Genomic DNA, 27011 nt, shown 5'->3' with positions numbered 1-27011 from the left:
CCCCAAATGGGAAGGACTAGGATGTGCAAAAAGGAGATGGTAGGAGCTTGAGTCAGAAATGATCGATCTGTGGTAATGAAAGAGCTGAAGCAAAATAACTAGGGAAGGACCTGGTGACAGAAGGCTTGAACACTGGGCTCAGGAGTCTGAACACTGGAAGCTACAGGAATTTTTAGAGGAGTCACGGGATGAAAGCAGGGGTTTAAGCATGTTAACCAAGTGGCAGTTTCTATGACAGATGTTTTGTTGTTTGTTGGTGTGGATTTGCACTTACAACCTTTGAGGCTTAAACATTTCTAACAAACTTGCTTTGTGTTAGACTATTTCTTGCTGCTATTCCCATCCTGACTAGGTTTCTTGTCTTGTTGCCTAATTTTACAATTCATTCATTTATTCATCAAACAGTCATCACATACCTCCTGCCAGCCAGGCATTGTGCTGGGGGTATCACAGTGAGAAATACAAACCCTGAATTCCTCCTCATGAAGCTGAGAGTCTAATAGGGGGGCCAGAATGTCGTTTCTCTTGGTGAATGTTATATGTGAGCCTGAAAAGAATCTATTTCAGCTGGTGTTAGATGGGATATCTATAAATGTCAATAGATCAAGTTGATTGATACTGTTCTTCAGGTCAACTATATCTTTATTGATTATTCTGCCTGCTTGATCTGTCAGTTACTGACACAGAGGTGTTGAAGCTCCAACTTTAATAATAGATTCGTCTATTTGCCCCCCAGTAATTCATCCCAATTACCATGTAAGTGTTGCTACCAGTTTATGTTTCCAGCAGCTCTGTTCCAGGCAAGCAGATTTCGGTGACTGACCAGATTTGTCTGTTGATACAGATTTCAGGGTGGGAGTTTGCCCTGCAAACTCAGTTCTCTAATGGAACGAGAAGAGTCATTGACGATCAGGTTATCTCCCTTTCACTGTTGTCATAATGGCAGGATTGATAACTTCCAAGTGCTACACATATGAGAGGTAAAGCCAGAGGTCGCAAATTGTTTTTGACCCTTTTTCTAATTGGAAGGGAAAGATCACATCCTGCAAATCAATGGCTGCCCACCCTGTACCTGAAGATTTATCAGTCTGCTTGAGCAGTGAGACGACATCTGGCACAGCTGCTCCCATTGGGGCTACTAAGTGGTCAAGTCTGCGGGAGCCTACAGGCTTTCTCCAATATCCATCCCATTTTGCAGGGGCCAGACTGGCAAATTAAACAGCTCACATTGGCACCTATACCCTTGCACTTTTTAGGTCTCTAACTGTAGGGCCAATGTTTGCTGTCCTCCCTGGTGTGAGGAATCGTTTTTGGTTTACAATTTGTTCTTGGGTAGGGAGGACACAGTTTTTAAAGTTTCCATGTGGTCTTCCTCTCCATGAAAGCTTTTACTTCAGTGATGATGGCCTGACGTGGCTGTCAACTTCAACTGCTAAGTGTATCTCTTTCAGTTACGTCCTCGAGAACTGTGGAGGGAGGGAGTCTGTGGGCACCTGGGCCCAGAGACTTGGACTTAGGGTATCGATTCCCATTCTGGCAATCAATGTCAACTCAGACCTCAAAATGCCTGGTTACTTCCTTTCCCACAATGTACGTCACCTGTATAAGTGGCCGGAGGTCCCTTGGCAGGAAAGACCAAGAGTACTATCATGATATATACTCGAACTGGTATACAACAATAGTGTCCCTTCTCCTAGGACCCCAGCCACCTCTTTGGTCAATGATTTCTGGATCTGAAAATTCGTTCTGGTCTGGGAAATGAACAAAGAATTATGCTTTCCATTGTGTTAACTGTCCTGAGCCTCCTGAAGGCTTTCTTTCTTTCTCTTTTTTGTTTTGTTTTTTTATTATAGGTGTTCAACAGCACCCTCACTAATTGGCCTGGCAGCCAGGAAAGAAGGTGGAGGCAGCTCCTGGTGGGAACTTGTTGCCTTGTTGAGAAGTGGCCTCTGCAGCATCTTCCAGGACAGCAAGTGTTCCAGCCCTTAACGGTGCGAGAAGTGGGCCCCCTCTACACACCCAGAGGGTCCGTAGAGCTGTAGGGTCAACAACCTCAGGGCATCCATCCAGATGTCCTGCCATGATTTTCAGGACCCCTGCTTGTCCCTGCTGGGCCCTGTCCTTCACATAACAGACCTGCGAGGCCTGAGCATTCAAATGCCTCCGGAGCTCTTCAGCCTTGGTATTCTATCATGTCTGCCCTTCCAATGCTGGTACAGGAGTCTGCTTTGGAGGCTAGCACCAAGACTCTGCCTTTCACTCTTCAATATTAGGTGCTTGTCAACTGTTCTCTGTCTCTCATTATCCTTACGCAGGGAGTCAATACAACTTAGCGATAACGCTGTATTTTCGAAATGCCTGCATCATGGCTTCTTCCACAGCACACCCCTCCACCAGAACATTTTCTGAAGTCACCATCTGTGAAACCTTTAGCAATTGAACTGCTACACTGGTGCCACGTCTACCAAACAGAACAGCATCCTCTGCCTGCCATGCAGTGAACGAGTCAGTCCCAAATCCCCATCTTTCCTCCTGTTTTCTCAGTTGATCATCTGAGAAGCAGACAACAAGATGGGGTTAAATGTGAAAAGATTTTATTATCAGAAATGCCTGCATGAAAGGGACTATGGAGGGGTAGGAAGAGGCTGGGAAAGCAGTTCATTGTGATGCAAGTCTGAGCCCTAGTGAAGGTTGTGTGGAAGCAGAAGCATCCTAGGCTGCATGTCACCTAAGGAAAGTCTGGTGAAGCCATCAGGGAATCCGTAAGCCCATGTTAACCAACAACGGAGCCCCTTGTATCCCAGGAATGGGTCTGCTTATTATCCCCACTGCACTCGATCAAGGGCAATAGCCTGTGGGAGGTGTGGTCTTGATGCAAAGGCAGTGATGGATTTTGAAGCCCAACTCTTGGGGTCCTTCCTTGTCCTGGGAAGTCGGTGAGATGTATTCTCTGGGCCACTGCACTGACTGCCTTTTCTTTAGGGCATGTCAGTTTTTGAACTGAAGGATCCTCCAATTTCCTAGTGAGGTTTAATCCTAGCTGCTGGTTGTCTGGGAGTTAAGGCAGGGGGAAGAGAAGTGAGAGTTCCACTACTCAGACTGCATATTTTTACTTAATTCCATTATTCTTATACCTGTGTCTCACTCTCACCCTTCTCTGAGCCTGAAGCCCCAAAGTCCACAGCTATTGCAGGTTAATTTCTCCAGGAAATAGACTACTGACTAAAGGAGAGTATCCTGCTATGTAGGGTGGCAGAGGCGTCCCAGTGGCCTCCTGCTTCCTATATATATGTTCAACTAATCTCCCAGTTTCTAGGTCCTTCCTCACCCCCACCCCTTTTTTGGTACCTGGCGCAGCCCAGTTCTAAAGCACGAAGCAGTTTTGAAAAGTGACTACTTTGTTTTCACTGATGAATTCCTCTCTGCAGGCACTTTGTTGTTGCTTCCTCAACTTTGTCAAATCAACGACTATTCCTCTCACTGTTTAAATCTTCATTTGCTGAGATCTGTGTTTATTCTTTTTATCCATTCATTTCAGTTATTAACTATCAAATGATATTTTATAATAAATATCATATGCAAGTCTAAAAACAGAGTCCTGGGTGCTTATGCCTGACATTTTCTCAACACCTCAAACTCGACCAAAACCATAATTTTTAAAGCACCATACTTCAATAATATTCCTTCAATAATTTTATACTCTAAACGCTATGAATTGCCAAATAGATCACATTTGAGATGTTAAACAACTGTCCTGGTACTTGAGGTAGGAATTCCTAAAAATTTTTTAAAGTTAAAAAAATTTTGGAATGTATTAATTTCATAAATCTGATAGACACTATGAGGAGAATGTATTATGCAGCAGCTTTTTAAATTTATTTAAATTTTTTTTATTAGTTTCAGGTGTACAAAACAATGTAATAGTTAGACATTTATCATTTATATCCCTCACACAGTGATAACCCCCTCCCCCAAACCACTACCCCTCTGAAATCACATACAGCCATTACATTTCCTCGCTCAACTCAACTCCAAAAAAACAAACAACCCAATTAAAAAATGGGCAGAGGACATGAAGAGACATTTTTCTAAAGAAGACATACAGATGGCAAACAGACATGAAAAAATGCTCAACCTCACTAATCATTAGAGAAATGCAAATATAAACCACAATTAGATAACACTTTACCCCAGTCAAAATGGTTATCATCAATAAATCAACAAACAACAAGTACTGGTGAGGATGTGGAGAAAAGGGAACCCTTATGCAGCAGACACCTTGCCTCATCCTCCTGACTTTCTTCATTACCACCTTCACATTAACAGCTTGCTTTCTCCTCTGTTTAGCCTCTAACACACCAATTTGTCTCAAGCTCTGTGCTCTTTTGTTTCCTGTAGGCTCGTAATAGAGACTCAAACTATTTTACCTTCTCTGTTTAGCCTTAGTACTGCCCCCCACAAGCAGAATTCCTGGGACCTATCTCATTCTCTTTCCCTGCACCTGCTCCCTACAAATTGAGTTTTAGACACACTGTACTTTGAAATTATGCTATAACTCAGAGAATTAGGATGGTTCATTGGGCCAATCTCATGGGAATAAGGCAAATATAAAAAATAAATTGCCTCAATTAATATACCCACTCACATCAGCAGCTAAAAAACAAAAATTGAATGATCATATCAACAGATGCAGAAAAAGCATTCGACAAAACCCAGCACCCATTCATGATTAAAAAGACAAAACAAAAAAACCTCTCAGTAAACTAGGAATAGGGGGACATTTTCTCAACCTAATAAAGAACATCTGCCAAAACCCTGTAGTAACAATGTACTCAATGGTAAGAAACTTGAAGCTTTCTCACTAAGATCAGGTACATGGCAAAGATGGTCCTCCTTCACCACTCCTTTTCACATTGCACTGGAAGTCCTTGCTAATGCAATAGGGCAATAAAAGGAAATAATGTATATAGGTTAGAAAGGAAGATAAAGAACTATCTTTGTTTACAGATCACATAATTGTCTAAGTAGAATATCCAAGAGAATTAACATAAAAAACCTCTGGAACTAATAAGTCATCATAGCAGGGTTGCAGGATACAAGGCTAATATACAAAGAGTCAATTGCTTTTTTATATACCAGCAATGAACAAGCAGAATTTGAAATTAAAAACATAATACCATTTACATTATCACCCCCCCCACAAATGAAATCCCTAAGTATAAAACTAACAATGACTATTGTGAGGAAAACTACAAACTCTGATGAATAAAACCAAAGAACTAAAGAAATGGAGAGATAGTCCATTTTTATGGATAGGAAGACTCGATATTGTCAAGATGTCAGTTCACCCCCACTTGATCAATAAATTCAATTTTGAAATCGCAATCAAAATTCTAGTGAGTTATTTTATGGATATCAAGAAACTAATTCTAAAATTTACATAGAGAGGCAAAAGACCCAAAATAGTCAACACAATACTGAAGGAGAAGAACAAAGTTGAAAGACTTACACTAACCAACTTCAAGACTTACTGTAAAGCTACAATAATCAAGACAGTGTGGTATTGGCAAAAGAACTAACAAATAGATCAGTGGAGCAGAATAGAGAACCCAGAAATCGACTCTCAGGACAAATAGATCCTTTGACAACTGATCTTTGAAAAGTAGCAGAGGCAATAAAATGAAGCAAAGATAGTCTCTTCAAGTGGTGCCAGAAAATGGAACATCCACATGCAAAAAAATGAATCTAGACTCATGTCTTACACCCTTCACAAAAATTAACTCAAAATGGATCACAGACCTAAATGTAAAATTTAAAACTATGAAACTCTTACAGATGACACGGGAGAAAACATAAATGCCGTTAGGTATGGTGGTGCATTTTTAAATACAACATCAAAAAGACTAGCCATGAAAGAAATAATACATAGCTGGTTTTCATTAAAAACTAAAAACTTTTACTCTGTGAAAGACAATATCAAGAATCAGAAAACAGGCCATAGACTGGGAGAAAATATTTGCAAAAAAACAAATCTGACAAAGGACTATTATCTAAAACATACAAAAAAACTCTTAAAACTCAAAAACAAACAACCCAATTAAAAAATGCACTAAAGGTCTTAACAAACACCTCACCAAAGAAGATATAATGTAGATGATAAATGAGGATATGAAAAGATGTTCCACACCATACGTCATCAGGGAAATGAAAATTAAAACAATTAGATACCAAAACACACCATGAAAATGTCCAAAATTTGGAACACTGACAACATTGAATGCTGATGAGGATGTGGAGCAACAGGAACTCTCATTCATTGCTGGTGGGAATGCAAAATGGTGCGGCCACTTTGGAAGACAGTTTGGTGGGTTTCTTACAAAAATAAACATACTCTTACTATATGATCCAGCAATTGCTTTCCTGGGTATTTACCCAAAGGAGTTGAAAGGTTATGTTTACAGCAGCTTTATTCATCACTACCAAAGCATTTGGACCAACCAAAATGTCCCCTAGTAAGTGAATGGATAGATAAGCTGTGGTACATTCAGACAATGGAATATTATTCAGTGCTAAAAATAAGGGGGCTATCAGGCTATGAAAGTTCATGAAAGAACATTATGTGCGTATTACTAAGTGAAAGGAGTCAATCTGAAAAGGCTACATACTGTATGATTCCAACTATATGACATTCTGGAAAAGGAAAAACTATGGAGGCAATAAAAGGATCAGTGGTTGCAGGGAAAGGGAAGGAATGAATAGGCAGAGCACAGAGGATTTTAGGGCAGTGAAAACACTCTGTATGGTAGTATAACGATGGATACATATCATTATATATTTGTCCGAACCTACAGAATGAATGTATAGCACCAACAGTGAACCCTGAGGTGGACCTATGGACTTTGAGTGACAATGACATGTGGTGTAGGTTCATTCTGGGTGATAATAATAGGAGAGGCTATGTCTATGTGGGCACAGGCGGTAAATCTCTACATTTCCCTCTCAATTTTGTCATGAACCTAAAACTGATCTAAAAAAAATTAAATATTAATTAATTAACTAATTTAAAATAGTACCCAGGGAGAAAATGAGAACACATGCTGGATTTTGTGAAAACTACATTAGTCATTAAATACCCTGGATCATTAAAAGCATTGTGATTATCCACTTATAAAATTGTTATACATATCATAAGTCCATTAGAACTTAAGAAATTATAATAATTTTAAGGTTCATTCCAGATTTTGATTCTTTATTTTACTAACTCCAAAATTAACTAATTATTTTGTTTTTATTTTATTCATTTATTTTTTAAATAATATTTTACTTTTCAACTGCAGTTCAGATGCAATGCTATATTAGTTTTAGGTGTATGAACTAATTATTTTAAAAATGATTTTATCAAAGGCACAAACTCTCGTATCCCATCATTTCCAATTTATTGGAAGACCTTAATGTGCTTCATCTTCCCAGGGAGCTGATTTTATCTGATTATATAATCAGATGGTCACATTCTATAAAACCGTAGCCTGAAATGACATACTAAGCCTTAGCCCAATTGCAGTACTTGACAATGAAGGCGATTACAACAATGGAGGAACACAGCATCCTGTATGCTTAAATACCAGTGCCCCCTTGTGGACGTTTTTATTAGATTTATATATAAAATCTGTTTATTAACTGACTTTTCTCTGATTTGAGGCTACACCCTGCAAATTGATCTTTGAGGAGAACACAAACCTGGTGATACCTGTGACAGAATGTCTCAGGAGGCAGTCTCATTGATTTTACAGATCTACCACCAAAACTAGCCAAATAGCTGTGGAAATTCCACTTCTTGTTCTGTTCATATCACACCCTTGAGAATCCAAGATTCCTTCATGAGGTAATCTTGTAATATGGCTGATATATCATTCAATCACAAATATATTTATGGGTGTCAATAGTGCTCTAAGGTCATTTATTTTAATGTCTGGTTATCAGGTTCTAAAATGTATACATATGACTTAAAAAAACAAAATTTTAAGAAAGTTCTGAAGGTGGAAATGACCAGAGTGAGCCAAGTGGGGACACGACTGATTAGATGCTGCAATGAGGTAGCGGTTCCCAAGAAGGTCCCAACTGGGCTGGATCTTTGTCCAGGGTCCCATGAAGCAGCATAACTAGAAGAACAGTGAATTACAATAAAGGAGGGAAATAAACATCACAGTCAGGAAAATGGCACGGAGCATCAAAACAAATGGATGAACAAAAGATAAAAGAGTAAGACAATGAGTAAGGCGGTTGGAAGTCAGTGTGTGGAACATAAATGGACCAAAATTAGAGGATGATATTGGGAGACAGTCTTGTTTCTCTTGTTGACTGGCCAAATAATTCCCCTGATAATCCACCAAAAGAAAACGGTTTATTCAGGAAAAGAAAAAGAAACAGAACCACCAAGGAGTGCATGCTCACTCGCCTGCAGGTCTGTCCACCAACCGCCCACTTGGGAAAAAAGATTCAGAGGCCAACACGGCTTCCCCTTTTATTCGCATCCCTTCCCTGGAAATGACCACAGAGTTCGACAGAAGTCAAGACTAGAGAGTTAACAAGGGGCCCAGCTCCACCTATACTCCTCCCAGCTCTATGGTGAAGAAGCCAGTTCACTTTATCACTCTGAAGGGTCAGGTGCATGAAAAAGAGACTAACGCAATTATTTGAAAGATTTTTATAGAACTTAAAACCATCTCTTCAAGTCTTTCTTGCTTAGCAGGGCAAGTACAATTTGTCCTAAGGAAAGCTGAAACATACTTCGGAGGGGAAACTAAACAAATACCCGAAATTAATGTTTCAAACAGTCAACTTTTCAAAGGACTAATGTACAGACAGGCCAATTTCCCTAGGATTCCAAATTTATCAATTTACCAAAAACTTGCTTTTAGGGGAATCCTTCACACATGTGAACTTATAACCTGAACATATTATATTTCTAAATATATTTTACAGTGATGGCAGTACATGCTAAACCATTTCCATAATAAATCTTAGTTTTTAACAAGTTGAACATTCCTTAAAATGTTAGTAAGATTATACCCATATGACGTATTCAAGGATTTGGGTTTCAGCAAATTGGCTTCCTATGAATTGATTTTATACAAATTGATCAAAAGTCCTCCAGAGAACCTTTGATGTGAGACTAAATGTCTTCCTAAATTATGTTTCTCTGTTTCTACACCTTCTCCTCCACGCCTCCCACCACCAGCTAGTCTTTTGGCTGTGGGAGCAGGATCTCCTGTGCTTATCCATCTGACTGACAGAGTGTGTGTGCTGGCGAGAGGTTCCTTGAGGGGTCCAATTTGTCTAGATACAGTGGGAAAACAAGGAGGTGTGCACTGGTGGGGAAATTAGAAGCAGAGGGGAATAGGAGCCCTATGTTCTGAATGTTTGCGTTCCCCCAAACTCATATGTTGAAATCTTAATGCCTCATGTTGTGGTATTAGGAGGTGGGGCCTTTGGGAGATGCTTAGATCATGAGGGTAGAGTCCTCATGAATAGGATCAGTGCTCTTATAAAAAAGACCCCCCACACAGCTTGCTCCCTTCTACCATGGCAGGACACAGCGAGAAGGAGCCATCTATGAACCAGAACACTAAATCTGCCGGCATCATGATCCTGGACTTCCCAGCCTAAGGAACTGGGAGGAATACATTTCTGTTGTTTACAAGCCACCTGTGGTCATTTTTCAAATAGCAGCCCAAGCAGACTAAGATAGGAGTCATCAATTTTAAGCCTCTGAATGAGTCAAGGAACAGGACTGCCACTTTGCAATAGAGTTGACTGCAGAGATATAGTGGAACTTGATAAAGACTTTACAGTAATTCTTGTCACAATAGAGGCTGCTTTGCACATTTTTCTCTGAAGGATACAGATCCCTTATATCTATTTTTTTTTCAAAACTGTGCTCCGCAATAGATCCTATTGGAATGTCTACTAAAAAAATACAATGCCTCACAAATGAGAATCTCTGGGGCTAAGACTAAGAATGTATACTTTTAATAAATTATCCATGTGATTCTTATACAGTTTGAAAATTAAAGAACCACAACCCTATATACCGTATTTACCAGCAACTAGGGATGTGGCAGTGCCAGGCAGTAGAGGGAAGCAGATGGCCAGTAATCTTTCCCATTTGAGGCATAGAGTCATACATACAAAGCTTGAGTGGGCCTTAAGAAGCTGATGAAAGAAAGAAGACATGCACCACAAAATGCTCGTAGTGACAGCAAAGCACGGAAAGATTGCTCAGAATATTGCTGGGGAAGCAGGCGTGGGGCTGTATACTGGGTGCCATCGAGTTCTGACAAAGAGGTCTGCTGTGGCAATACCTTCATATGCTAAGTGGAGATTAATGAAGAAGCCTGGAGTGGCTATTTTTCAGTCAACACCTGAAAAATAGCTATGGTCATCAGAAATGACAGAGCCTCATTAACCTTAACTTTTAGTTATTAGAAATGCTTAAAACAGATTCTGGCCTTGCAATGGGCAGCTATAGAACATTTGGGAACACACCTGGAAATTCTTGGAAGGACCATTAGGTAGGCACTAGGTTCTTTTCCTGGTGGATGCAAACAGAAGGGGCTAGAAAATGTATACTCAGCTAATTCAGGAAAGTAAAGGTTCGGTGCTTTTCTTAAACACATGCACACACACACACACACACACACACACAGACACACACAAATTTATTATCTTAAAGTTCTGTAGGTCAGAAGTTTAACATGGGTCTCACTGGGCTTTATTCAAGGTCCTGGCAGGACTTCATTTCCTTCTGGGGCTGCTGGGGGAAAACGTGTCCTTGCCTTTTCCATTTTGCAGAGGCCACCTGCATTCCTTGGCTCATGGCTGCGTTTTGTATTAGAAGTATTAAATCTCTGCTGAAGCCCCTGTTTGCTGGACAAGTACTAAGGACCACAAAATCCTACTATAGTTTTAAGAAGGTACCAGAAAATTCACAACTTACATAACAGCACTGCTTAATAAGTGAAAACAGGCTGCACATCTTTGGGCCTTACCCCTGCCTGTATTCCTCCAAATGGATTAAGGTTAATTTCACAACAGACTTGTTTTAATGAAATTTTTACTTCTCCTTTATCAAGGGAACGAAGGAAGGAAACTAACAGTGTGCTTACTATGCCAGGCACTATGCTATTTTCTTTGTGCATCTCTAATACTCTTCACAACAACCTTAATTAACTGCATTTTACAGATGAGGAAATTAAGCCTCAGAGAAGTAAAATAATTTCCTTAGTGCCTTAGTGTCCCATAGACTGAATTTGAACTAGGACAGTCTGATTCCAAAATCCATGTGTCTAGGTAAAGTAGGTGACACTAGCTCCATTTTCTCACCCCTACTTTTCCACTACGCCACATTTCTCCCAATATCCTGTCTTCTAATTGGCACTTGCTTAGTTTCTTTACCTTTGAATAATTTTGCCTGAACTTTGGACTATCAGCTTTATCTTACCCTGCACCAGAAGCTTCTTGGAGAACATTCTGCTGAACTCTCATAAAACCTTCTCCTCTCCTGGCTTCTGAGATGCCACTCTTTTCCAGTTCTCCCCTCACCCTTTCTTAATATTTTTCCTTCTCAGTTGTCTTTACTGAATTGCCTCCTCAGCTAGCACTTGAAATGTTCGTATTTCCCAGGGTTCCAAGTTCAATCCTATTTTTCAGACTACATATTTCTGTCCTGATCTCTTACAGATGTTTTTCCAATATCTTATAAATTCATGACTTCAAGTGACACTAATGACTCCATGCGCTCAACTTTGAGAACCGACTTCCCATAATCTGAAACTATTACCGGTTGTTTACTGATCATGATCATCTACGTAATACACATAAAGCTACACTCCTAATTTCCTAAGATCCCAAGTAGTTCTGATTTCTGTCATCATGTTCACTGTAATTTACAAAGTTATTCAAGTTAGAACCCTAAATTGTCCTCAAATCTTCTCCCACTTGCACCCCGGCCGCCAACTATTCATGAAGTTATCGCTCCTAAATATCTCTTTAATCTGTCACCTCTGCTCCATCCCCATACCCTACTGGCCATGCTGAAAAACTCACCTTTCTTTACCTGGACTATTATAAAAACAACATAACTGGTTTTCCTGCCTCAAGTCTGATCTACCCCTCGGGTGGGAGGAAGGCTTTTCAACTCTATATAAAATACTTCAATAGCTTCCCATCACACATAAAAATATTCACACTCCCTAACATGGATACAAAATCCTTTATTATCTAGTCCCTGCATATATTTCCAGCCTCATCTCTTATCACCTTTTTTATTTATTCCAGATATATTGAACTAACTGTAGACCTGGGGTGTCTTTAGATAGACTGATCAAGGGACTTCATTATTTGAAAATTTGAAAATGTATCTTTCCCATGATCTAAAAACTCCACTCTAAGTACATGTACGCCAGAGCAGTGGTTCTCGGACCTTGATGTGCATATGTATTTCCTGGAGAGTTAATAAAGAACACAGAGGTGGCAAACTGGTTAAAGGACAGTCTGTCTGTTATGTTTGTATGAAGTCCCCTTAGGTAGTTCTGTTACCTACTGAAGTTTAAAGCCAGGGTCAGGAAACTACAGCCTAAAGACCAAATCTGCTGTGGCCTCTTTTTTTTTTTTTTTTTTTTTTCCATTAGTTTCAGGTGCACAAGACAAAGCAAAACTTAGACGTTTATCATTTATATCCCTCACACTGTGTGAACCCCCCTCCCCCCATCCACTATCTGCTATGGCCTCTTTTGGTAAACAAAGATTTGCTAGAGTACAGATCCATCTATTTGTTTAGGTGTTGTCTGTGGTTCCATTTGCATTATAACAGCACAGCTGACTAACTGCAACAGAGATCAAATGGCCTGCAAAGTCAAAAATATTTGCTATCTAGCTCTCTATAGATACATGAACTTAAGTTCACATTCGTGAACTTAATTGCCCTACCTTCGTTAAGTTAGCCAACCTTAGATGAACTCTTTGTTCCAGGAGAAATGTATATGGATGTTCACTGTGGAAGTTTGCCATTGTGAGATTTTTAGAAAAATTCTCAGTGTAGGGGTATAAAATAAATAAGGATGTAGCCATACATGATCTGACAATTAAGTTCGTGAACTTGTTGCAATGATGTTGCTAACCTTTTTTGATATCAGAGGGATTATTCATTATGAGTTTGTACCAACTGGACAAACAGTTCACCAAGTTTACTATTTGGAAGTGCTGGAAAGGCTACGTGAAAAAGTTAGATGACCTGAACTTTTCGCCAAAAATTCATGGTTCTTCCATCAGGACAATGCACCAGCTCACACGGCACTGTCTGTGAGGGAGTTTTTAGCCAGTAAACAAATAACTGTATTGGAACACCCTCCCTACTCACCTGATCTGGCCCCCAGTGACTTCTTTCTTTACCCAAAGATAAAGGAAATATTGAAAGGAAGACATTTTGATGACTTTCAGGACATCAAGGGTAATATGACGACAGCTCTGATGGCCATTCCAGAAAAAGAGTTCCAAAATTGCCTCGAAGGGAGAACTAGGCACTGGTGTTGGTGCATAGCTTCCCAAGGGGAGTACTTCGAAGGTGACCATAGCGATATTCAGCAATGAGGTAGGTAGCACTTTCTCTAGGATGAGCTCGAGAACTTAATTTTCCGAACTCACATAACAGAATACCATACAGCAGACAAAATTTACTAGATCTTTATATATTAATATGGACAAAATAAAAAATAGAAGAATTATATGTACAGTGATATTTTATATGCATTTTTAAACATGATATATGTAGAAAAGTATCTTAAAATAAACTGGAATGACATATACCAAATCCATGATAGTACTTGCCTATAAAGAGGAAACAGAGGGAAGGAAACAGGGAGACAAAAAAAAAAAAAAAGGTCCTCAACTCTATCTATAAATTATTTTCATTAAAACATTTGAAATCAAAAAGTGACAAAAATCTGAAGATTTGCTAATACTAGAATATATTATTTGCCATATTAGCCTCTGTGGGTTTTGTTTTGTTCAAAATTAAAACTAGCAAAAACTTTAAAATACTCAACTATAGGGAAAAATAATTTGAACATTAATAATCCAATGCAATGGAATAAAATGTAGCCCTTAAAAATGTACATGAACAAAACATAAGAAATAATTAATTATCCATGATTAGTATAGGACACAAAATTGTCCATGAAATAAGGTGAAAATTATATACATAAAATGCTGTCCTTTCTTGTTCCCTTTTTTTGGCTAATTTATTTATTGAATTATTTTTTGAAATCAATTTATATGTATATAAAATTACTAAAAATAATAAATAAGCAGTAGGTATGTTTGATTTAGTAATATTTTTCTTTGTCTTTTACTTTCCAAATAATATTAAATGAATAGATATTACTTTAAAATGAAATGGCATTAATTTTAAATGACGTTGTGTGGCAGATACCGCTAATTACATGCCCAATATCCATTCTGCCCTCCTTCCTACTATGCTCAGTAAAACACCATATTCCCCGTCATCTTTGCAAATAACAGGTGGTCATGTGAGACAGCTCTAACCAAGGAGAGGTAGACAGCATGGAGCAATGTGTTAGAAATTTCCTTGAAAGGAAGCTGCGTTGGCTGGCCCTCACATTTGCCCTTTACCCTTCACCTACCTCTTCTTTTAGTGAGAATGTGAAGCAGGTGAGAAGGTGAAGCAGCCTTCTTGTGAGCATGGAGACAAAAGTCACAGTTTAAAGAATGGCAGAGGAGAAAGTCAGGAGGAGCCTGGGTTCCTACAGGCATTAGAAAGCCACTGTACCAACCCTGGACTGCATACCTCTAACACTTCCTGTCATGCGACAAAGAAACAAAACGAAACAAAAAGCACCTTACTTATTTCACATCTCCGCTCTTCTCTCTCTTACATGCAGCCAAATGCAGCCTTTAACTGATATAGCTTGCTAAAATTAAGTTTTAACAAATTACACCACTGAAAGTCACTTTAAAGATTATCTAATCTCTACTACCTTAAAATGAGAAAAGAAATCTTCAAAAAGGCTGAGGGCCTGAAGCTAGTCTGTCTGAATAAGGACTAGCACGTCACTCTCTTTTTAAAATATTAAAATTAAGTTCACTTTAGTGATCCTGTTTGAAAATAACTGTTTTAACATTTAATATTTTTTTTCAAATGATAACATTTTAAAAAATTACACATCCAAAAACTAGTATTTATCCCTTTTGTGGCCCATAAGCAAACCTGCAGTGTGAAGTTACTCAAAATCAGTATTCAAATGAACTGACATCCATTTCTTAAGTATGTGTGTATAGGTTACTCCTAAAGACTCAACAATCTACAAGGATAAGAATGGTACATTTACAAAGTGTTTGAATTCATACTCTACCCCTTAAAGACAACTAATATAAGCCATTTTCTCTAATTATCAAACTAATAGAAAACAAAAAAAAGTTTGTATTATACAAACAGTACATGTCTGAATTTCACAAATATAGTTTTAATATAAAAAATATGACTTATATCTATGGTCCTTGGATAAGACAGATTTCTTGACTGGATGGTTATAGGATTCTTGGAACCCAGTGCTTTTTATTTAGTAGTTGGCTACTTCCATCACCAGCTCCCTGGCTAGATTCGTGATCCCTGTATTCTGACAAAACCTCCTGGATCCCACTGTGTAAGAAAACCCAAGTAGTTATGCAGGGCTCCCACCCAGACGATGGACAGGACCGGCTCCTTAACAGCCTGGACTTTTATCATCATTCCTCTCTGCTGGGCATGTGGCCCCACTCAGCTCTTCTTACATTTCTTTAGTCTTTTACTGAAGAGAAATATAATTCTCTGCCACCAGATTGAAGCCTCTTAGAGAACCACATTTTCTTCAAGAATAACACAAACTCATCAAGAGAAAAAAATGCATTTTATGTGAACATGAATATGTTACAGAGTCTAAGGTAGTAGTCAGAAAACTGATTAAATGCTTCTTAGATGGGCTATGAAGTATTTTACCGTATTACACCAGCACTTGTCGCTACCTTCCATGAAGCCAGGTACCCCATTTCCTGAGTTGGACTGGGGGTGGGTTATCAAGAATCAAGTAGCCAGAAATTGTATATATCAAGTAGCCAGAATAGTATTTGATATTTTATACTCTGTAGGTTCTACTAAAATTCTACCTATAGTTAAGAAATATTAAGCTTAAAATAGCTTGTAGCAATTTTGAAATACCACAAGATGGAGATGTGACTCCATGCAAGAGGGCAAAAAACTACCAATTTTCCAATTAAAAAAAGCAAAACAAATGTTATTTTCCTGACTTCCCAGGATATAAATAAGAGTATATCTGGGTTGAAAATAACAGAGAGGTGTGCAAAAAAGGTTCTTTCTCCCCCAATCTGTTATTTTAAAAAAAATACAAGAAGCTTTGCAGTTACTCAAAGAGCAATAAATGCTCTGGTCCTCAGAATCTCTGTGAATATAGCAATGTACAGGAATGAAAAACCTATAGCTATTAAAAAACCTGTAATTGGATTCTCTTTCACAGAAATCTAAGGTGGCTGAGTAGATAAACACTGTGCCTGCTTCCTTCCATGAATACATTGAAATTACAACTGAACTATAAACGATCACTCTGGAGGACCATCTGAAGTCTGACTAAACTAAAGTTTTATAACTAAGGATAAAAAGAAGAAGCCACATCAAGACTTGTAGAAGGGGCAGAGATGTGAAATGGGCTGGCCCCAAACCCTTTGTGGCAGTTGAGAATCAGGAGAGCATCTTGGCAAAGGAGGTCCTCCCCAGAGGAGCAAAGGACCCCAGCCCCACACCAGGCTCCCCAGCCCGGAGTACAAATTACAGGAAGAGGAGCCCCCACAACACTGGCTATGAAAAAGAGTGGGAATTTTGACCATCCCGGTGAGATGAAAGGCTTCGGAAACCCAGATATCCTCTTAACCGGCCCATGCAAGAATCTTTCACCACTCACCATGGGCTCCGGCAGATGGATGGCGACTTGGGGGGCATCAGAGGCATATAGGGAGGCAGATGAGGTGTGTGGCTTCAGGGAAACACTGGAGGACAGTCACAGTTTTTCCTGTGTGAGGTTCTTCTCCCATGCAGCCAGCAAGTGGAAGCCATCTTTCCTATATTGAGTCCTCCCCTTCCGGCCAAATCTGAATCTGATTGGCCTGGTGAGCTCTGTTGCTCCAAACTGCTGAATCACGGGAACCCACCCTACCCAACTCCCCCAACACCTGAGGCTCTTTCTAAATAGCAGCTTATCCCGCCTACATTTCACTCTTTCTTGGAAAACTATCAGAGTCCACAGGCCCCAGGCAGGCAGCAACTGGCCACAGTGTACTCTGAGACTTTGGCTGAGTAGCTTTAGGCTCAAGACTAGCATGAAACCAGAGTCTACATTAACCTGGTGACCACAGTTCTTCCCACTCTAGTGACTCCGAGACTGCCTCACCCAACTTTCGTACCACATGAGGCTTTATTAGTGGCTGAACCTTAAGGGAGCCAGCAGGTGACAGCAGGCCTTGGGGTCTACTGGCTTCTTGCGGAATTACTGCAGGCCTGTATGGGTGGTAGCTCTCCTCGGTTCCCAGTGTATCCTCTCCTACGTGCCTCCAACCTTAACACAGGCAGTGAAAAACTTAAGATAACTTTATAGCTCCTACCAGGTAGTCCCCCAGCCAGTCACAGGCAGTGGGTGACCTGGGCCTCACTGGAGCCCCTCCCAAGAGGCCCCAGAACCAACGTACTTGGAGGTTGGCTTCAGACCACTGCAGAGCACTGTCCAGTGAGCCCTACAAGCAGCACACAGAAAAGGCGGTCTCAACAGGCACCAGAGCCCACTGGGACGAATCCCACTCAGTGGAGTAAGCCCCCTGCACAGCAGCCCATAAGCTGTACATGTAGCCAAACCCCACAGCCAATCAGCCTGAGGACCAATTCTACCCAATGACCTGCCAATAGCAACCAAGGGTTAATTATAATAGGAGGGCACACATAATCCAGACAAAGGACACTCCTGGAGCACCCAGACCAGGTGACCAGGGAGACTGTGCCATTGGGCCACACAACCAAGACTGGGAGACATAGCAGATCTACTTAATACATATACACACTCATATAAACAATCAGAGAGGCAGCCAAAAGGAGGAAAAAAAGAATACGCCCCAAATGAAAGAACAGGAAAAAATTTCAGAAAAAGAACTAAACAAAATGGAGGCAAGTGACCTACCAGAGATAGTTTAAAATAATGGCTATAAAGATGCTCAAGGAACATAGTGAAACTTCAACAGAGAGATAACTAGCATAGAAAATAACGTAGAAACCATAAAAAAGAACCAGTCAAAAGTGAAGAATACAATAACTGAAAATGAAAATGCACTAGAAGGAATCACCAGCAGCTAGATGAAGCAGAGGATGGAATTGGCAATTTGGAAGACAAGGTAGCAGAAAACACTCAATCAGAACAGCAAAAAGAAAATCAATCCAAAAAAAAAAAAAAAAAAAAATGAGGATAGTTTCAGAGATCTCTGGGACAACATCAAGCATAACAACATTTGCATCATAGGGGTACCAGAAGGAGAAGAAAGAAAGCAAGGGGTTGAGAACGTATTTGAAGAAATAATAAGAAAAACCTTTCCTAACCTAGCAAAGGAAATAGACATTCAAGCCCGGGAAGCACAGAGAGTCCTAAACAAAATGAACCCAAACAGACCCACACCAAGACACATCATAATTAAAATGCCAAAGGTTAAAGACAAAGAATCTTAAAAGCAACAAGAGAAAAGCCGTTACCTACAAATGAGCTCCCGTAAAATTGTCAAATGATTTCTCAACAGAAACTTTGCAGGCCAGAAGGAATTGTCACAAAATATTCAACACGATGAAAAGCCAAAACCTACAACTAAGGGTACTCTACCCAGCAAGGTTATCATTTAAAATCAAAGGACAGATAAAGAGCTTCCCAGTCAAGAAAAAGCTAAAGGAGTTTATCATCACCAAACCAGTATTACAAGGAATGTTAGAGGGACTCCTTTAAGAAAAAAAACCAAAAACCTAAAAAGACAAAATTATGAATAATAAATGGCAATAGCTATATATCTGTCAATAATTAGTTTCAATATAAATGAGTTAAATGCTCCAATCAAAAGACAGAGGGTGGTTGAATGGATAAGAAAACAAAACCTTTCCATATGCTGCCCATAAAAGACTCACTTCAGATTGAAAGACACACGCAGATGGAAAGTAAAGGGATGCAAAAAGTTATTTCAAAAAATGGAAAAAAAAAAAAAAAATCTGGAGTAGCAATATTTATGCCAGACTAAATAGTCTTTAAAACAAAGGTTATGGCAAGGGATAAAAAGGACCCAGTAATCACACGTCTGGGTATTTATCTGAAGAAACCAAAACACTACTTCAAGGGGACATGAACATCCATAGGTTCATTGCAGCATTGTTTACAATGTCCAAGATGTGGAGGCAGCCTGGGTGTCCATCAATAGAAGAATGAATAAGGAGCAGGTGGTACATATATACAGTGGAATATTGCTCGGCCATGGAAGGGAATGTGTTCTTGCCACTGTGGTGGCATGGATGGACCTGGAGGGTATTGTGCTGAGTGGAGTGTCAGACAGAGAAAGACAAAGGCAATGTAATGTCACTTAATTCGGAATCTAAAGAACAAATACAAACAAAAAGAACAGAGACAAATTGATAGATACAAAAAACATTTTGATGGTTGCCAGATGCAAGGGGGGTTGGGGGTGTAGGTGAAAAAAACGAGAAGGGATTAAGAAATACAAATTGGTGTTAAAAAGTAGTTATGAGGATGTAGGGTATACCGTGTTTCCCCGAAAATAAGATCTAGCCGACCATCAGCTCTAACACGTCTTTTGGAGCAAAAATTATATTAGACGCGTTAGAACTGATGGTCCGGCTAGGTCTTATTTTCGGGGAAACACAGTAGCATAAGAAATATAGTCAATAATACTGTAATAACTAAGTTTGGTGTCAGAGGGGTACTAGATTTATCAGGGTGATAGATGGGAGGGGATTTGGGGGCAGGGTGAAAAAGATGAAGGGATTAAGAAATACAGATTGGTAGTGACAAAAACAGTCATGGGGATGTAAAGTACAGCATAGAGAATATAGTCAATAATATGGTAATAACTATGCATAGTGCCAGGTGGGTACTAGACTAGTCAAGGGGATCACTTCTTAAATTATATAAATGTCTAACCAGTACACTGTCCACCTGAAATTAATATAAACTAATATTGAATGTCAATTGTATTTGAAAAATTTAAAAGGGGGGGAGTGGTGAAGGGAAATAAAAGGTCCAAATTTCCAGGTATAAAACAAGTAAGTCATGGGATGTAATGTACAGCATGGGGAATATAGTCAATAATATTGTGATAGCGTGGTACAGTGTCAGATGGTTGCTGGACTTACGGTGATCACTTCTTTAGGTATATGAGATGTTGAATAACTATGGTGTACACCTGAAACTAATATAATGTTGCATGTTAACTATATTTTTAATACAAATCTTTTAAAAAACCCCGTTATTTCTGATAAGCAGGACAGAAGGGCTACGTATTGGTATAGCACTGTGTAGTTAAGTGGGCACAGATTTTTTTAGATGGAGGGAATCTGGCTCCACATTTCCAGGTTGTGTGATCCTGAGCAAATCACTTAATTTCTTTAAGCTTAGTGTCACACGTATTAAAGGGAATAATATTGAATTTTATCTCATGGAGTTGTTGCATGACAAATTACATAAAATTAATTTGCATATAATATATGCTTAATTAAGGTCAAATTACTATTATTATTAGTGTAATGTTAAGTCCTGCCAATTTAGCTGAGTACTGTGTTTTCATTTTCATATAAATTATCCTTGATTTTTTTTTAATATGATTTCCATGTTGTTCTTAGTATTCAGAATAAAAATTCAGCAAGAATTCTGAGGAAAAAGCTGTTTCTAAGCATGCTCTGGACATAGTGTAAATCATGCTTTGGGCCTTCTCTACATTTTAAAAAATAAATATTTGAATGAATGAAAAACAAATGAATGTGCTTTGAAAAAGTGTAAAACATACAAATTTAAGTAATTTATCAGTAATTTGGGCCTTCTCTACATTTTAAAAAATAAATATTTGAATGAATGAAAAACAAATGAATGTGCTTTGAAAAAGTGTAAAACATACAAATTTAAGTAATTTATCAGGGATTATAATTAACTCTCAAAGGAGAAAAGATGTCATTAGGGTAACCAAAAGAAAAAGTAGGTGGACCAGCCCAATGAGGTTTCACATTATAGAGTAATTTTATGGGTTTTCTGTTGTTGGATTTTGTACAGTTTCTACGTGTGTGTGTGTGTGTGTGTGTGTGTGTGTAAATGTGTGTGTGTGTATGTGTACATGTGCCTGTATATTCCAGAGGGACTAGAACAGAAATGTCTTGAGATAGATATAAGATAGGTATTTTTGTGTTAAAGAGGCTCTTTTAGGCTGCAATGAAGGGACGCACTCCGGTTTCCACCCAGCTCGACCATTGATATTCTTTTTATTTCATTTTGTTTGTACCTGCAACAGAATCCCGGCCCAGCTTTATAAGGGGGTAATAAGCTGAAGGAAGTCCTTTTACAGAATGCCTCACATTCTAGAAACAACTCCAGTGAACTAAATATTTCATTTGGACCTTGCCACAGTCTTTAAACTTTTGTTTGGAAACTGGGTAACGCAGGGGGTGTCCTTAATTTCCTTCAATTATTCTTTTTGTTTAACCCTCATTTACTCACCACTGGCATTCGCTCATAGACACGAATGGAAGACAGTCTATCTACAATAAAACAAATATGAGCATTGATATTTTATCAGTTTTAACTCAACTTAGAAAACACATAATCTATATACTTTCTGTGTTTACCTGAAGGATTTCCGCGGATTTTTTCTATTTTCTCTTTAAGAGAAACAATTTGCTTTTCTAGTTGACCATTCAGTTCAAGTTGAATCTCATAACGAGTTTTCCATTCACCACCTGGGTGAAAACAGGGGGAAACGAAGATCACCTCACCACCTCTCATTTGTTCACTAAAATAATATTAATCAGCTCAATGTTGCTCTGTTACTATAATTGACTTTACTAGCAATACAGACGAACTACAGCAAACCAGTTTTTAACATGTATTTCCGTTAGCTAGGACCCCTCAGACTGCAGAAGCTAGACTCACAGTCAGGCTCCCAGCAACCAGACCTCACTAGGACTATTATGACGCCTGGTCTTCTCACTCCCTACCACGCTTTTCCCTTTAGTTCATGTGTCCTCATAAGGAATTCTACCTGAGGGAATATCCAGAACATGTTTCTTTCCTTGTAATTTGAAATACCCATATGTAAAAGCCCAAACAATATTAGCTTCCATTCAATGTCATTTTTTTTCCTTTGCAAAAGAATTCTGAAGTCCGTTTAACAACCACCACTTACAAATTTGCTATGTGTAAATCACACAGTACTTCACAAATATTAACTAATTTAATCCTCATTTTTAAAAACTTATTTACCTGTTTTATAGGCTCAGATATGTCACATAACATTCTTAAGATGACAGAACTATAAATGGGGGAACTGAGATTTCAACCCAGTTTTTCTGACTTGAAAGCATATCCTCTTACCTGCTATGCTAAGTAACATTGTTTACATTTAGCTACCTATTCAGGCATCTTTTCTTACCCTTAAGTAGGTTTCTGTCACTCTACCCCACTTGGCTATCAAGGCCAAAACATTTGTCTTATTGCTCTAGTCGAGGAGAAGAACACAGCCGAAAACTAAAATGTCTTCCCTAGCTTCAAAGCCCAAAGCTAATGTTTTGGAGCCTTGAAAGTCATGCTTTGTAGAGAGGAAAGGAGCTGCTTGTTTCTAAACCTTAAATACTCTTTACATGTATGAGGCAATTGCTGCTACATACGTAAAATTGATGGCAGAGTCTAAGCAGAAAGAGTATGAGCGCACACAACTGCCAGCCTCAACACTGCACAGGTCTCCGTACGCCCTCATCTCAAAGCAAAGGCAGCCTACCAGAGAGAGGGGCAGGATACCCTCCCACTCTGAAGCTGAAAGTCATTAATCCAAATGCTTTAGGGAACAAGACGGAAGGAGAAGCCCTAAGAGACTGTCATTTATCCAAAAGATACCATGGAGCCCGAATAGATGGAATTATCTTTATAACTGACTAAAGTTTCTCTTTGTAATCAAACCCCTTTCCCCACCATGGGAATGGGGGCTTCAGAACAAGACGAGAACAGCTACCAAAAAATTCAAGAACGCAATTAATTTTTAGCACATCTGAGTATAGTTTATAAATGTTTGACCCTCCTTTACTTTAAAATGCTATTAATCTAAAGATGATCAAAAATAGCCAAGCCTAAGAGTAGACTGTGATGTATTAATGGTAATACTAAGTGAAGGCGTTGGAGGTAATGACGTCAATATTCACATTCTCCAGTGTGGTGAACACAAACGTGTAATTCCTTGAGTGTACACAGATGGCTCTGGATTATAGAGGACAAAGGAGCAAAGCAAAAAGCATATGGACCATCAAATTGAAGAAGAAAATTTCAAAACAGTAGTGGCTATAAAAAATGGGAAGAAAAAAGTCTTATGTTGCTCTGGGGCCACATTGGGACTTTCCTGGAACCTGGGCACCTTTGCTTTTTTGGGCCCCTTCCTCCATAAAAAAATACTTAAAATTCTATTTTATTACTGGGTGGGATAAAGATGAACACAGTCCCGTCTGGGTCATATTCATTTTTTTTCTTCTGATTTTAAAAGATATTAAAACATCTCATGGGCCTGTAAACGTATCATGGGCCCTTTGTAATGCGCCCACTGTGCCTAATGGATACGTCAGCCCCGAGTGGAGGAAGAGGCAACTGTGAAAGCAAACTTAACTCATTCCAGTTTCCAGGTCAACTTTCTAATAAAGAATACAAACTAATCAGTTTACAGTAAACAATAATCTGTTCCTAAGCTATCTCGGTTATGGGAAATCATTGACACCGGTTTCCAGAGTTAACTTGGAATACCTTTGACATTTTTGCAAATAGTTGATATCTACATCTCACCTATCCTACCTGCATTAATTATTGTACATCGCCAAAGTTAACCTGAGAGTACACTTTCTGCTGTCTTGATCTTACTATGAGATGAGAGACACATAGAACGGGAGACTCTGCTTTAGAAAAATCTTAAGAGGCTTTAAATAATGGGCCCACTGGTCAGTTGCTGCTGTTGAACTGAGAAAAAGACAAGACAAATCTTTCAGTTAAATCAATATAATTGATTTGTCCCAGGCCAGTTACATCCCTAACCCTGGTAAGATAATGTGTACATTATTAACAATTCATTAACTAGTGATTAATTAAACAACTAATCAATTAACATTCAACTGCATAAAAATAAAGACTATATAACTTACCAAAATCTGCAGCCATTACTGATTTACATGTGTTAGAATTTCTAATTTCTTAGCATTTAAATGGAGGCCCACGAAACGAGATTAATATTTTTTTCTTCTTCACAAAACAGCATTGGGTCTTACAGATCAGGTCAACTTCCTACTTATCAACTATTTTCTTTTTGCTATGTACTCTGAAAAAGGAGTACATAGCATTTTACCTTCCCTACCATACTTTGTTCTGTGATACCCCAAAAGTACTGAAAATACTAAGGTTTGTAATTTTTCCATCATTCTTCATGTGTTTAAAATGTAATAATTTTAAATTGTTTTCAGCTGGGAATAAGATTGGCAGTTAAAAATAACATGTTTTTGAAGTAGTCTTGATACTAAGGGAAGTTCAGAGCCCTCTGAAACCAGCGCAAGTAAGAGATGAGGTACTGTCATTGAGACAACCACAATAAACCTGACACCAAAAACAATGAATCTTGACCTTGGGCAAACAATAGCCCACCTATCAAGGCCTAAGATACACTTACAGTAAGTCATTATTTAAAATATAGATTATGGGTATAAAAATCCAACAAACATTTGTGTCTCTGGGGAGAAAAACAGCCTGAGCAATAACTCCATGAAACCATTGCTCCTGCAGTAATTCTAAAAACAAACCAACCAGAGGAAAGAAAGAAAAAAGAAAAAGAAAACATGCACTAGGATTTTTAAAGGAAAAATAAAATTGCTTTGCAATCCCAAAGAAGGATCTTGGCTAGAATCAGTACGATGAAAAGTAAACCCAAATCAAAAATTGAAAAATTCTGGAAGTTTGATTCATAGTTAGCTTTATGAATTTACCTTAGAAGGGGAAGTTCATAGTGTAAGAGAAAATTAGGTGGAACATTGCCCTATCTTTTAGATATGGATTTTTTTCTTTTCTTTTCTTTTTTTTTTTTTTTTTGGCCAGAAAGACAGCAGTTAGCAAAAACAAAATAAACAAAGCTCTACGTAACAATATCATATATATTTTAAAGTGTTAAAAAGAACACAGTCAAATTGATTGAAACTTGACTCTATATGGACTTTAATAATTCAGTCATGTTTCATTGTGTTGTTCACTATAATGATTACAAATGATAAAGTTATGTCAATTTGAAAAGACTCTGTAAAGTAAGAAAATGTTAATAAGGAAAGGAAAATGCCTAATAGGTGGCACTGTATGGATATAAAAATAAAACAGACATAGTCCCTGCTGTCAACCATCAGTAGAACAAGTGGAGGGGAGTGGGGAGACATACAGCCAAAGCACCTGAGAAAAGTTTTGGTTAAGTGGATGTTATGGAACAAACAGAAGGACATCCAATCTGCACGATGGCAGAAGGGAATGACAGATAGAAAGATCAAGACTGAAGAAGGTTAAGAAATGCTTCTTGGGGGAAATGATACCTGTTCTAAGCCAGAGAAGATGAGAAAGTATATTCTAGCAGCGAGAACATGAACAAAAATACAAATGTGTCAAAAAAAGAAAGGGAACACAGTGGTGCAAAGAGTACCTCTTGTGAGTAAAGTTATCCCCAACCAAATTTTCAGACGACTTCATAAGGAAAAAAAAAAAAAAAAGAGTTTAAATCATGTTTCCACCAAGTAACAGCTTATTTATGTGATTTTGAGCAAGTTACCTTTTCTGTGCCTCAATTTCTCATCTTTCAAACAAGGATAATTAAAGTTCCTTCCTTATAGGATATGCTATGAAAATTAGTTGTTGTTATGATTTTCATCATTATCATCAAGAAATTTACTGTAAAATTGTTTTCCAAAAGGGTAACATTACATTGCTACCAGAAATGTATAAAGTTCCTATTTCACTTAAAAAAAATCTCTACTTCTTCACTAAGTAACAAATTCTATTTCAATTCAAAATTTATTTCAATTCAAAATTTTTGACTAAGAAACAAGGTGGATATTTTTCCACACTCATGAATTGTTTTATATCCTACTCATATTTATCTACTGGAAATTCAATGTTGTTCTAATTGAATTGCAGAGAATATAGATGCAGTGAAAATATTAACCTTTTGTCTATCATACTGGCTACGAATCTCTTTCTCAGACTGCTGTTTGATTTCTCATATTGGTCTTTTTTTTTAATCAAAGGGAAGCTATTTTTTTCTGAAATCAAATGTAAACATATTTTCCTCAGTGATTTATTTTAATTACTCTTAAACTAAGAAAGATCTTCTTTATCCATAAACAGATATGCATTCAACTATATTTTATTTAATTTTAAAAAATATTTAACTCCATAATCTATCTGGAAGGTTTTAGAATTAAGTATAGAGTGAAGATGTAATGGGATTTTTTTTTCTAACTATTATACCAATTTCCCAGGCAGAACTTACTGAATAATTCATCACTTTTCCTTTAGCTCCTTCAAAGGTCCCTGTGATGACACAAATTCCAAGAAAACATTACTGGTAATTGGCTCCTCCTTGGTTCCAGTTCT

The 27011-nt window shown here is 38.3% G+C and overlaps 1 protein-coding gene across 3 annotated transcripts in view; it reads right to left on the bottom strand.

The window, feature by feature from the left end:
• Nucleotides 1-27011, bottom strand: part of CCDC169 (coiled-coil domain containing 169) — a 53861-nt gene that overhangs the window by 17017 nt on the left and 9833 nt on the right. For 2 of the 3 annotated variants that reach the window (XM_074330020.1, XM_019736537.2), the window contains 2 exons: nt 21989-22099; nt 21861-21901 (listed from right to left, as the gene is read on the bottom strand). In XM_074330020.1, coding sequence (XP_074186121.1) covers nt 21861-21869 — 9 coding nt within the window. In that variant the 5' untranslated portion in view covers nt 21870-21901; nt 21989-22099. Of the gene's footprint in view, nt 1-17027; nt 17189-21860; nt 21902-21988; nt 22100-27011 lie in introns of those variants that run through there. The other variant, XM_074330021.1, reaches the window with a different exon arrangement.

Source organism: Rhinolophus sinicus, linkage group LG04 (assembly GCF_036562045.2).
Source record: "Rhinolophus sinicus isolate RSC01 linkage group LG04, ASM3656204v1, whole genome shotgun sequence".
Taxonomy (NCBI): domain Eukaryota; kingdom Metazoa; phylum Chordata; class Mammalia; order Chiroptera; family Rhinolophidae; genus Rhinolophus; species Rhinolophus sinicus.
The sequence above is the reverse complement of the archived record's forward strand: the minus strand, read 5'-3'. Positions and strand labels throughout refer to the sequence as shown.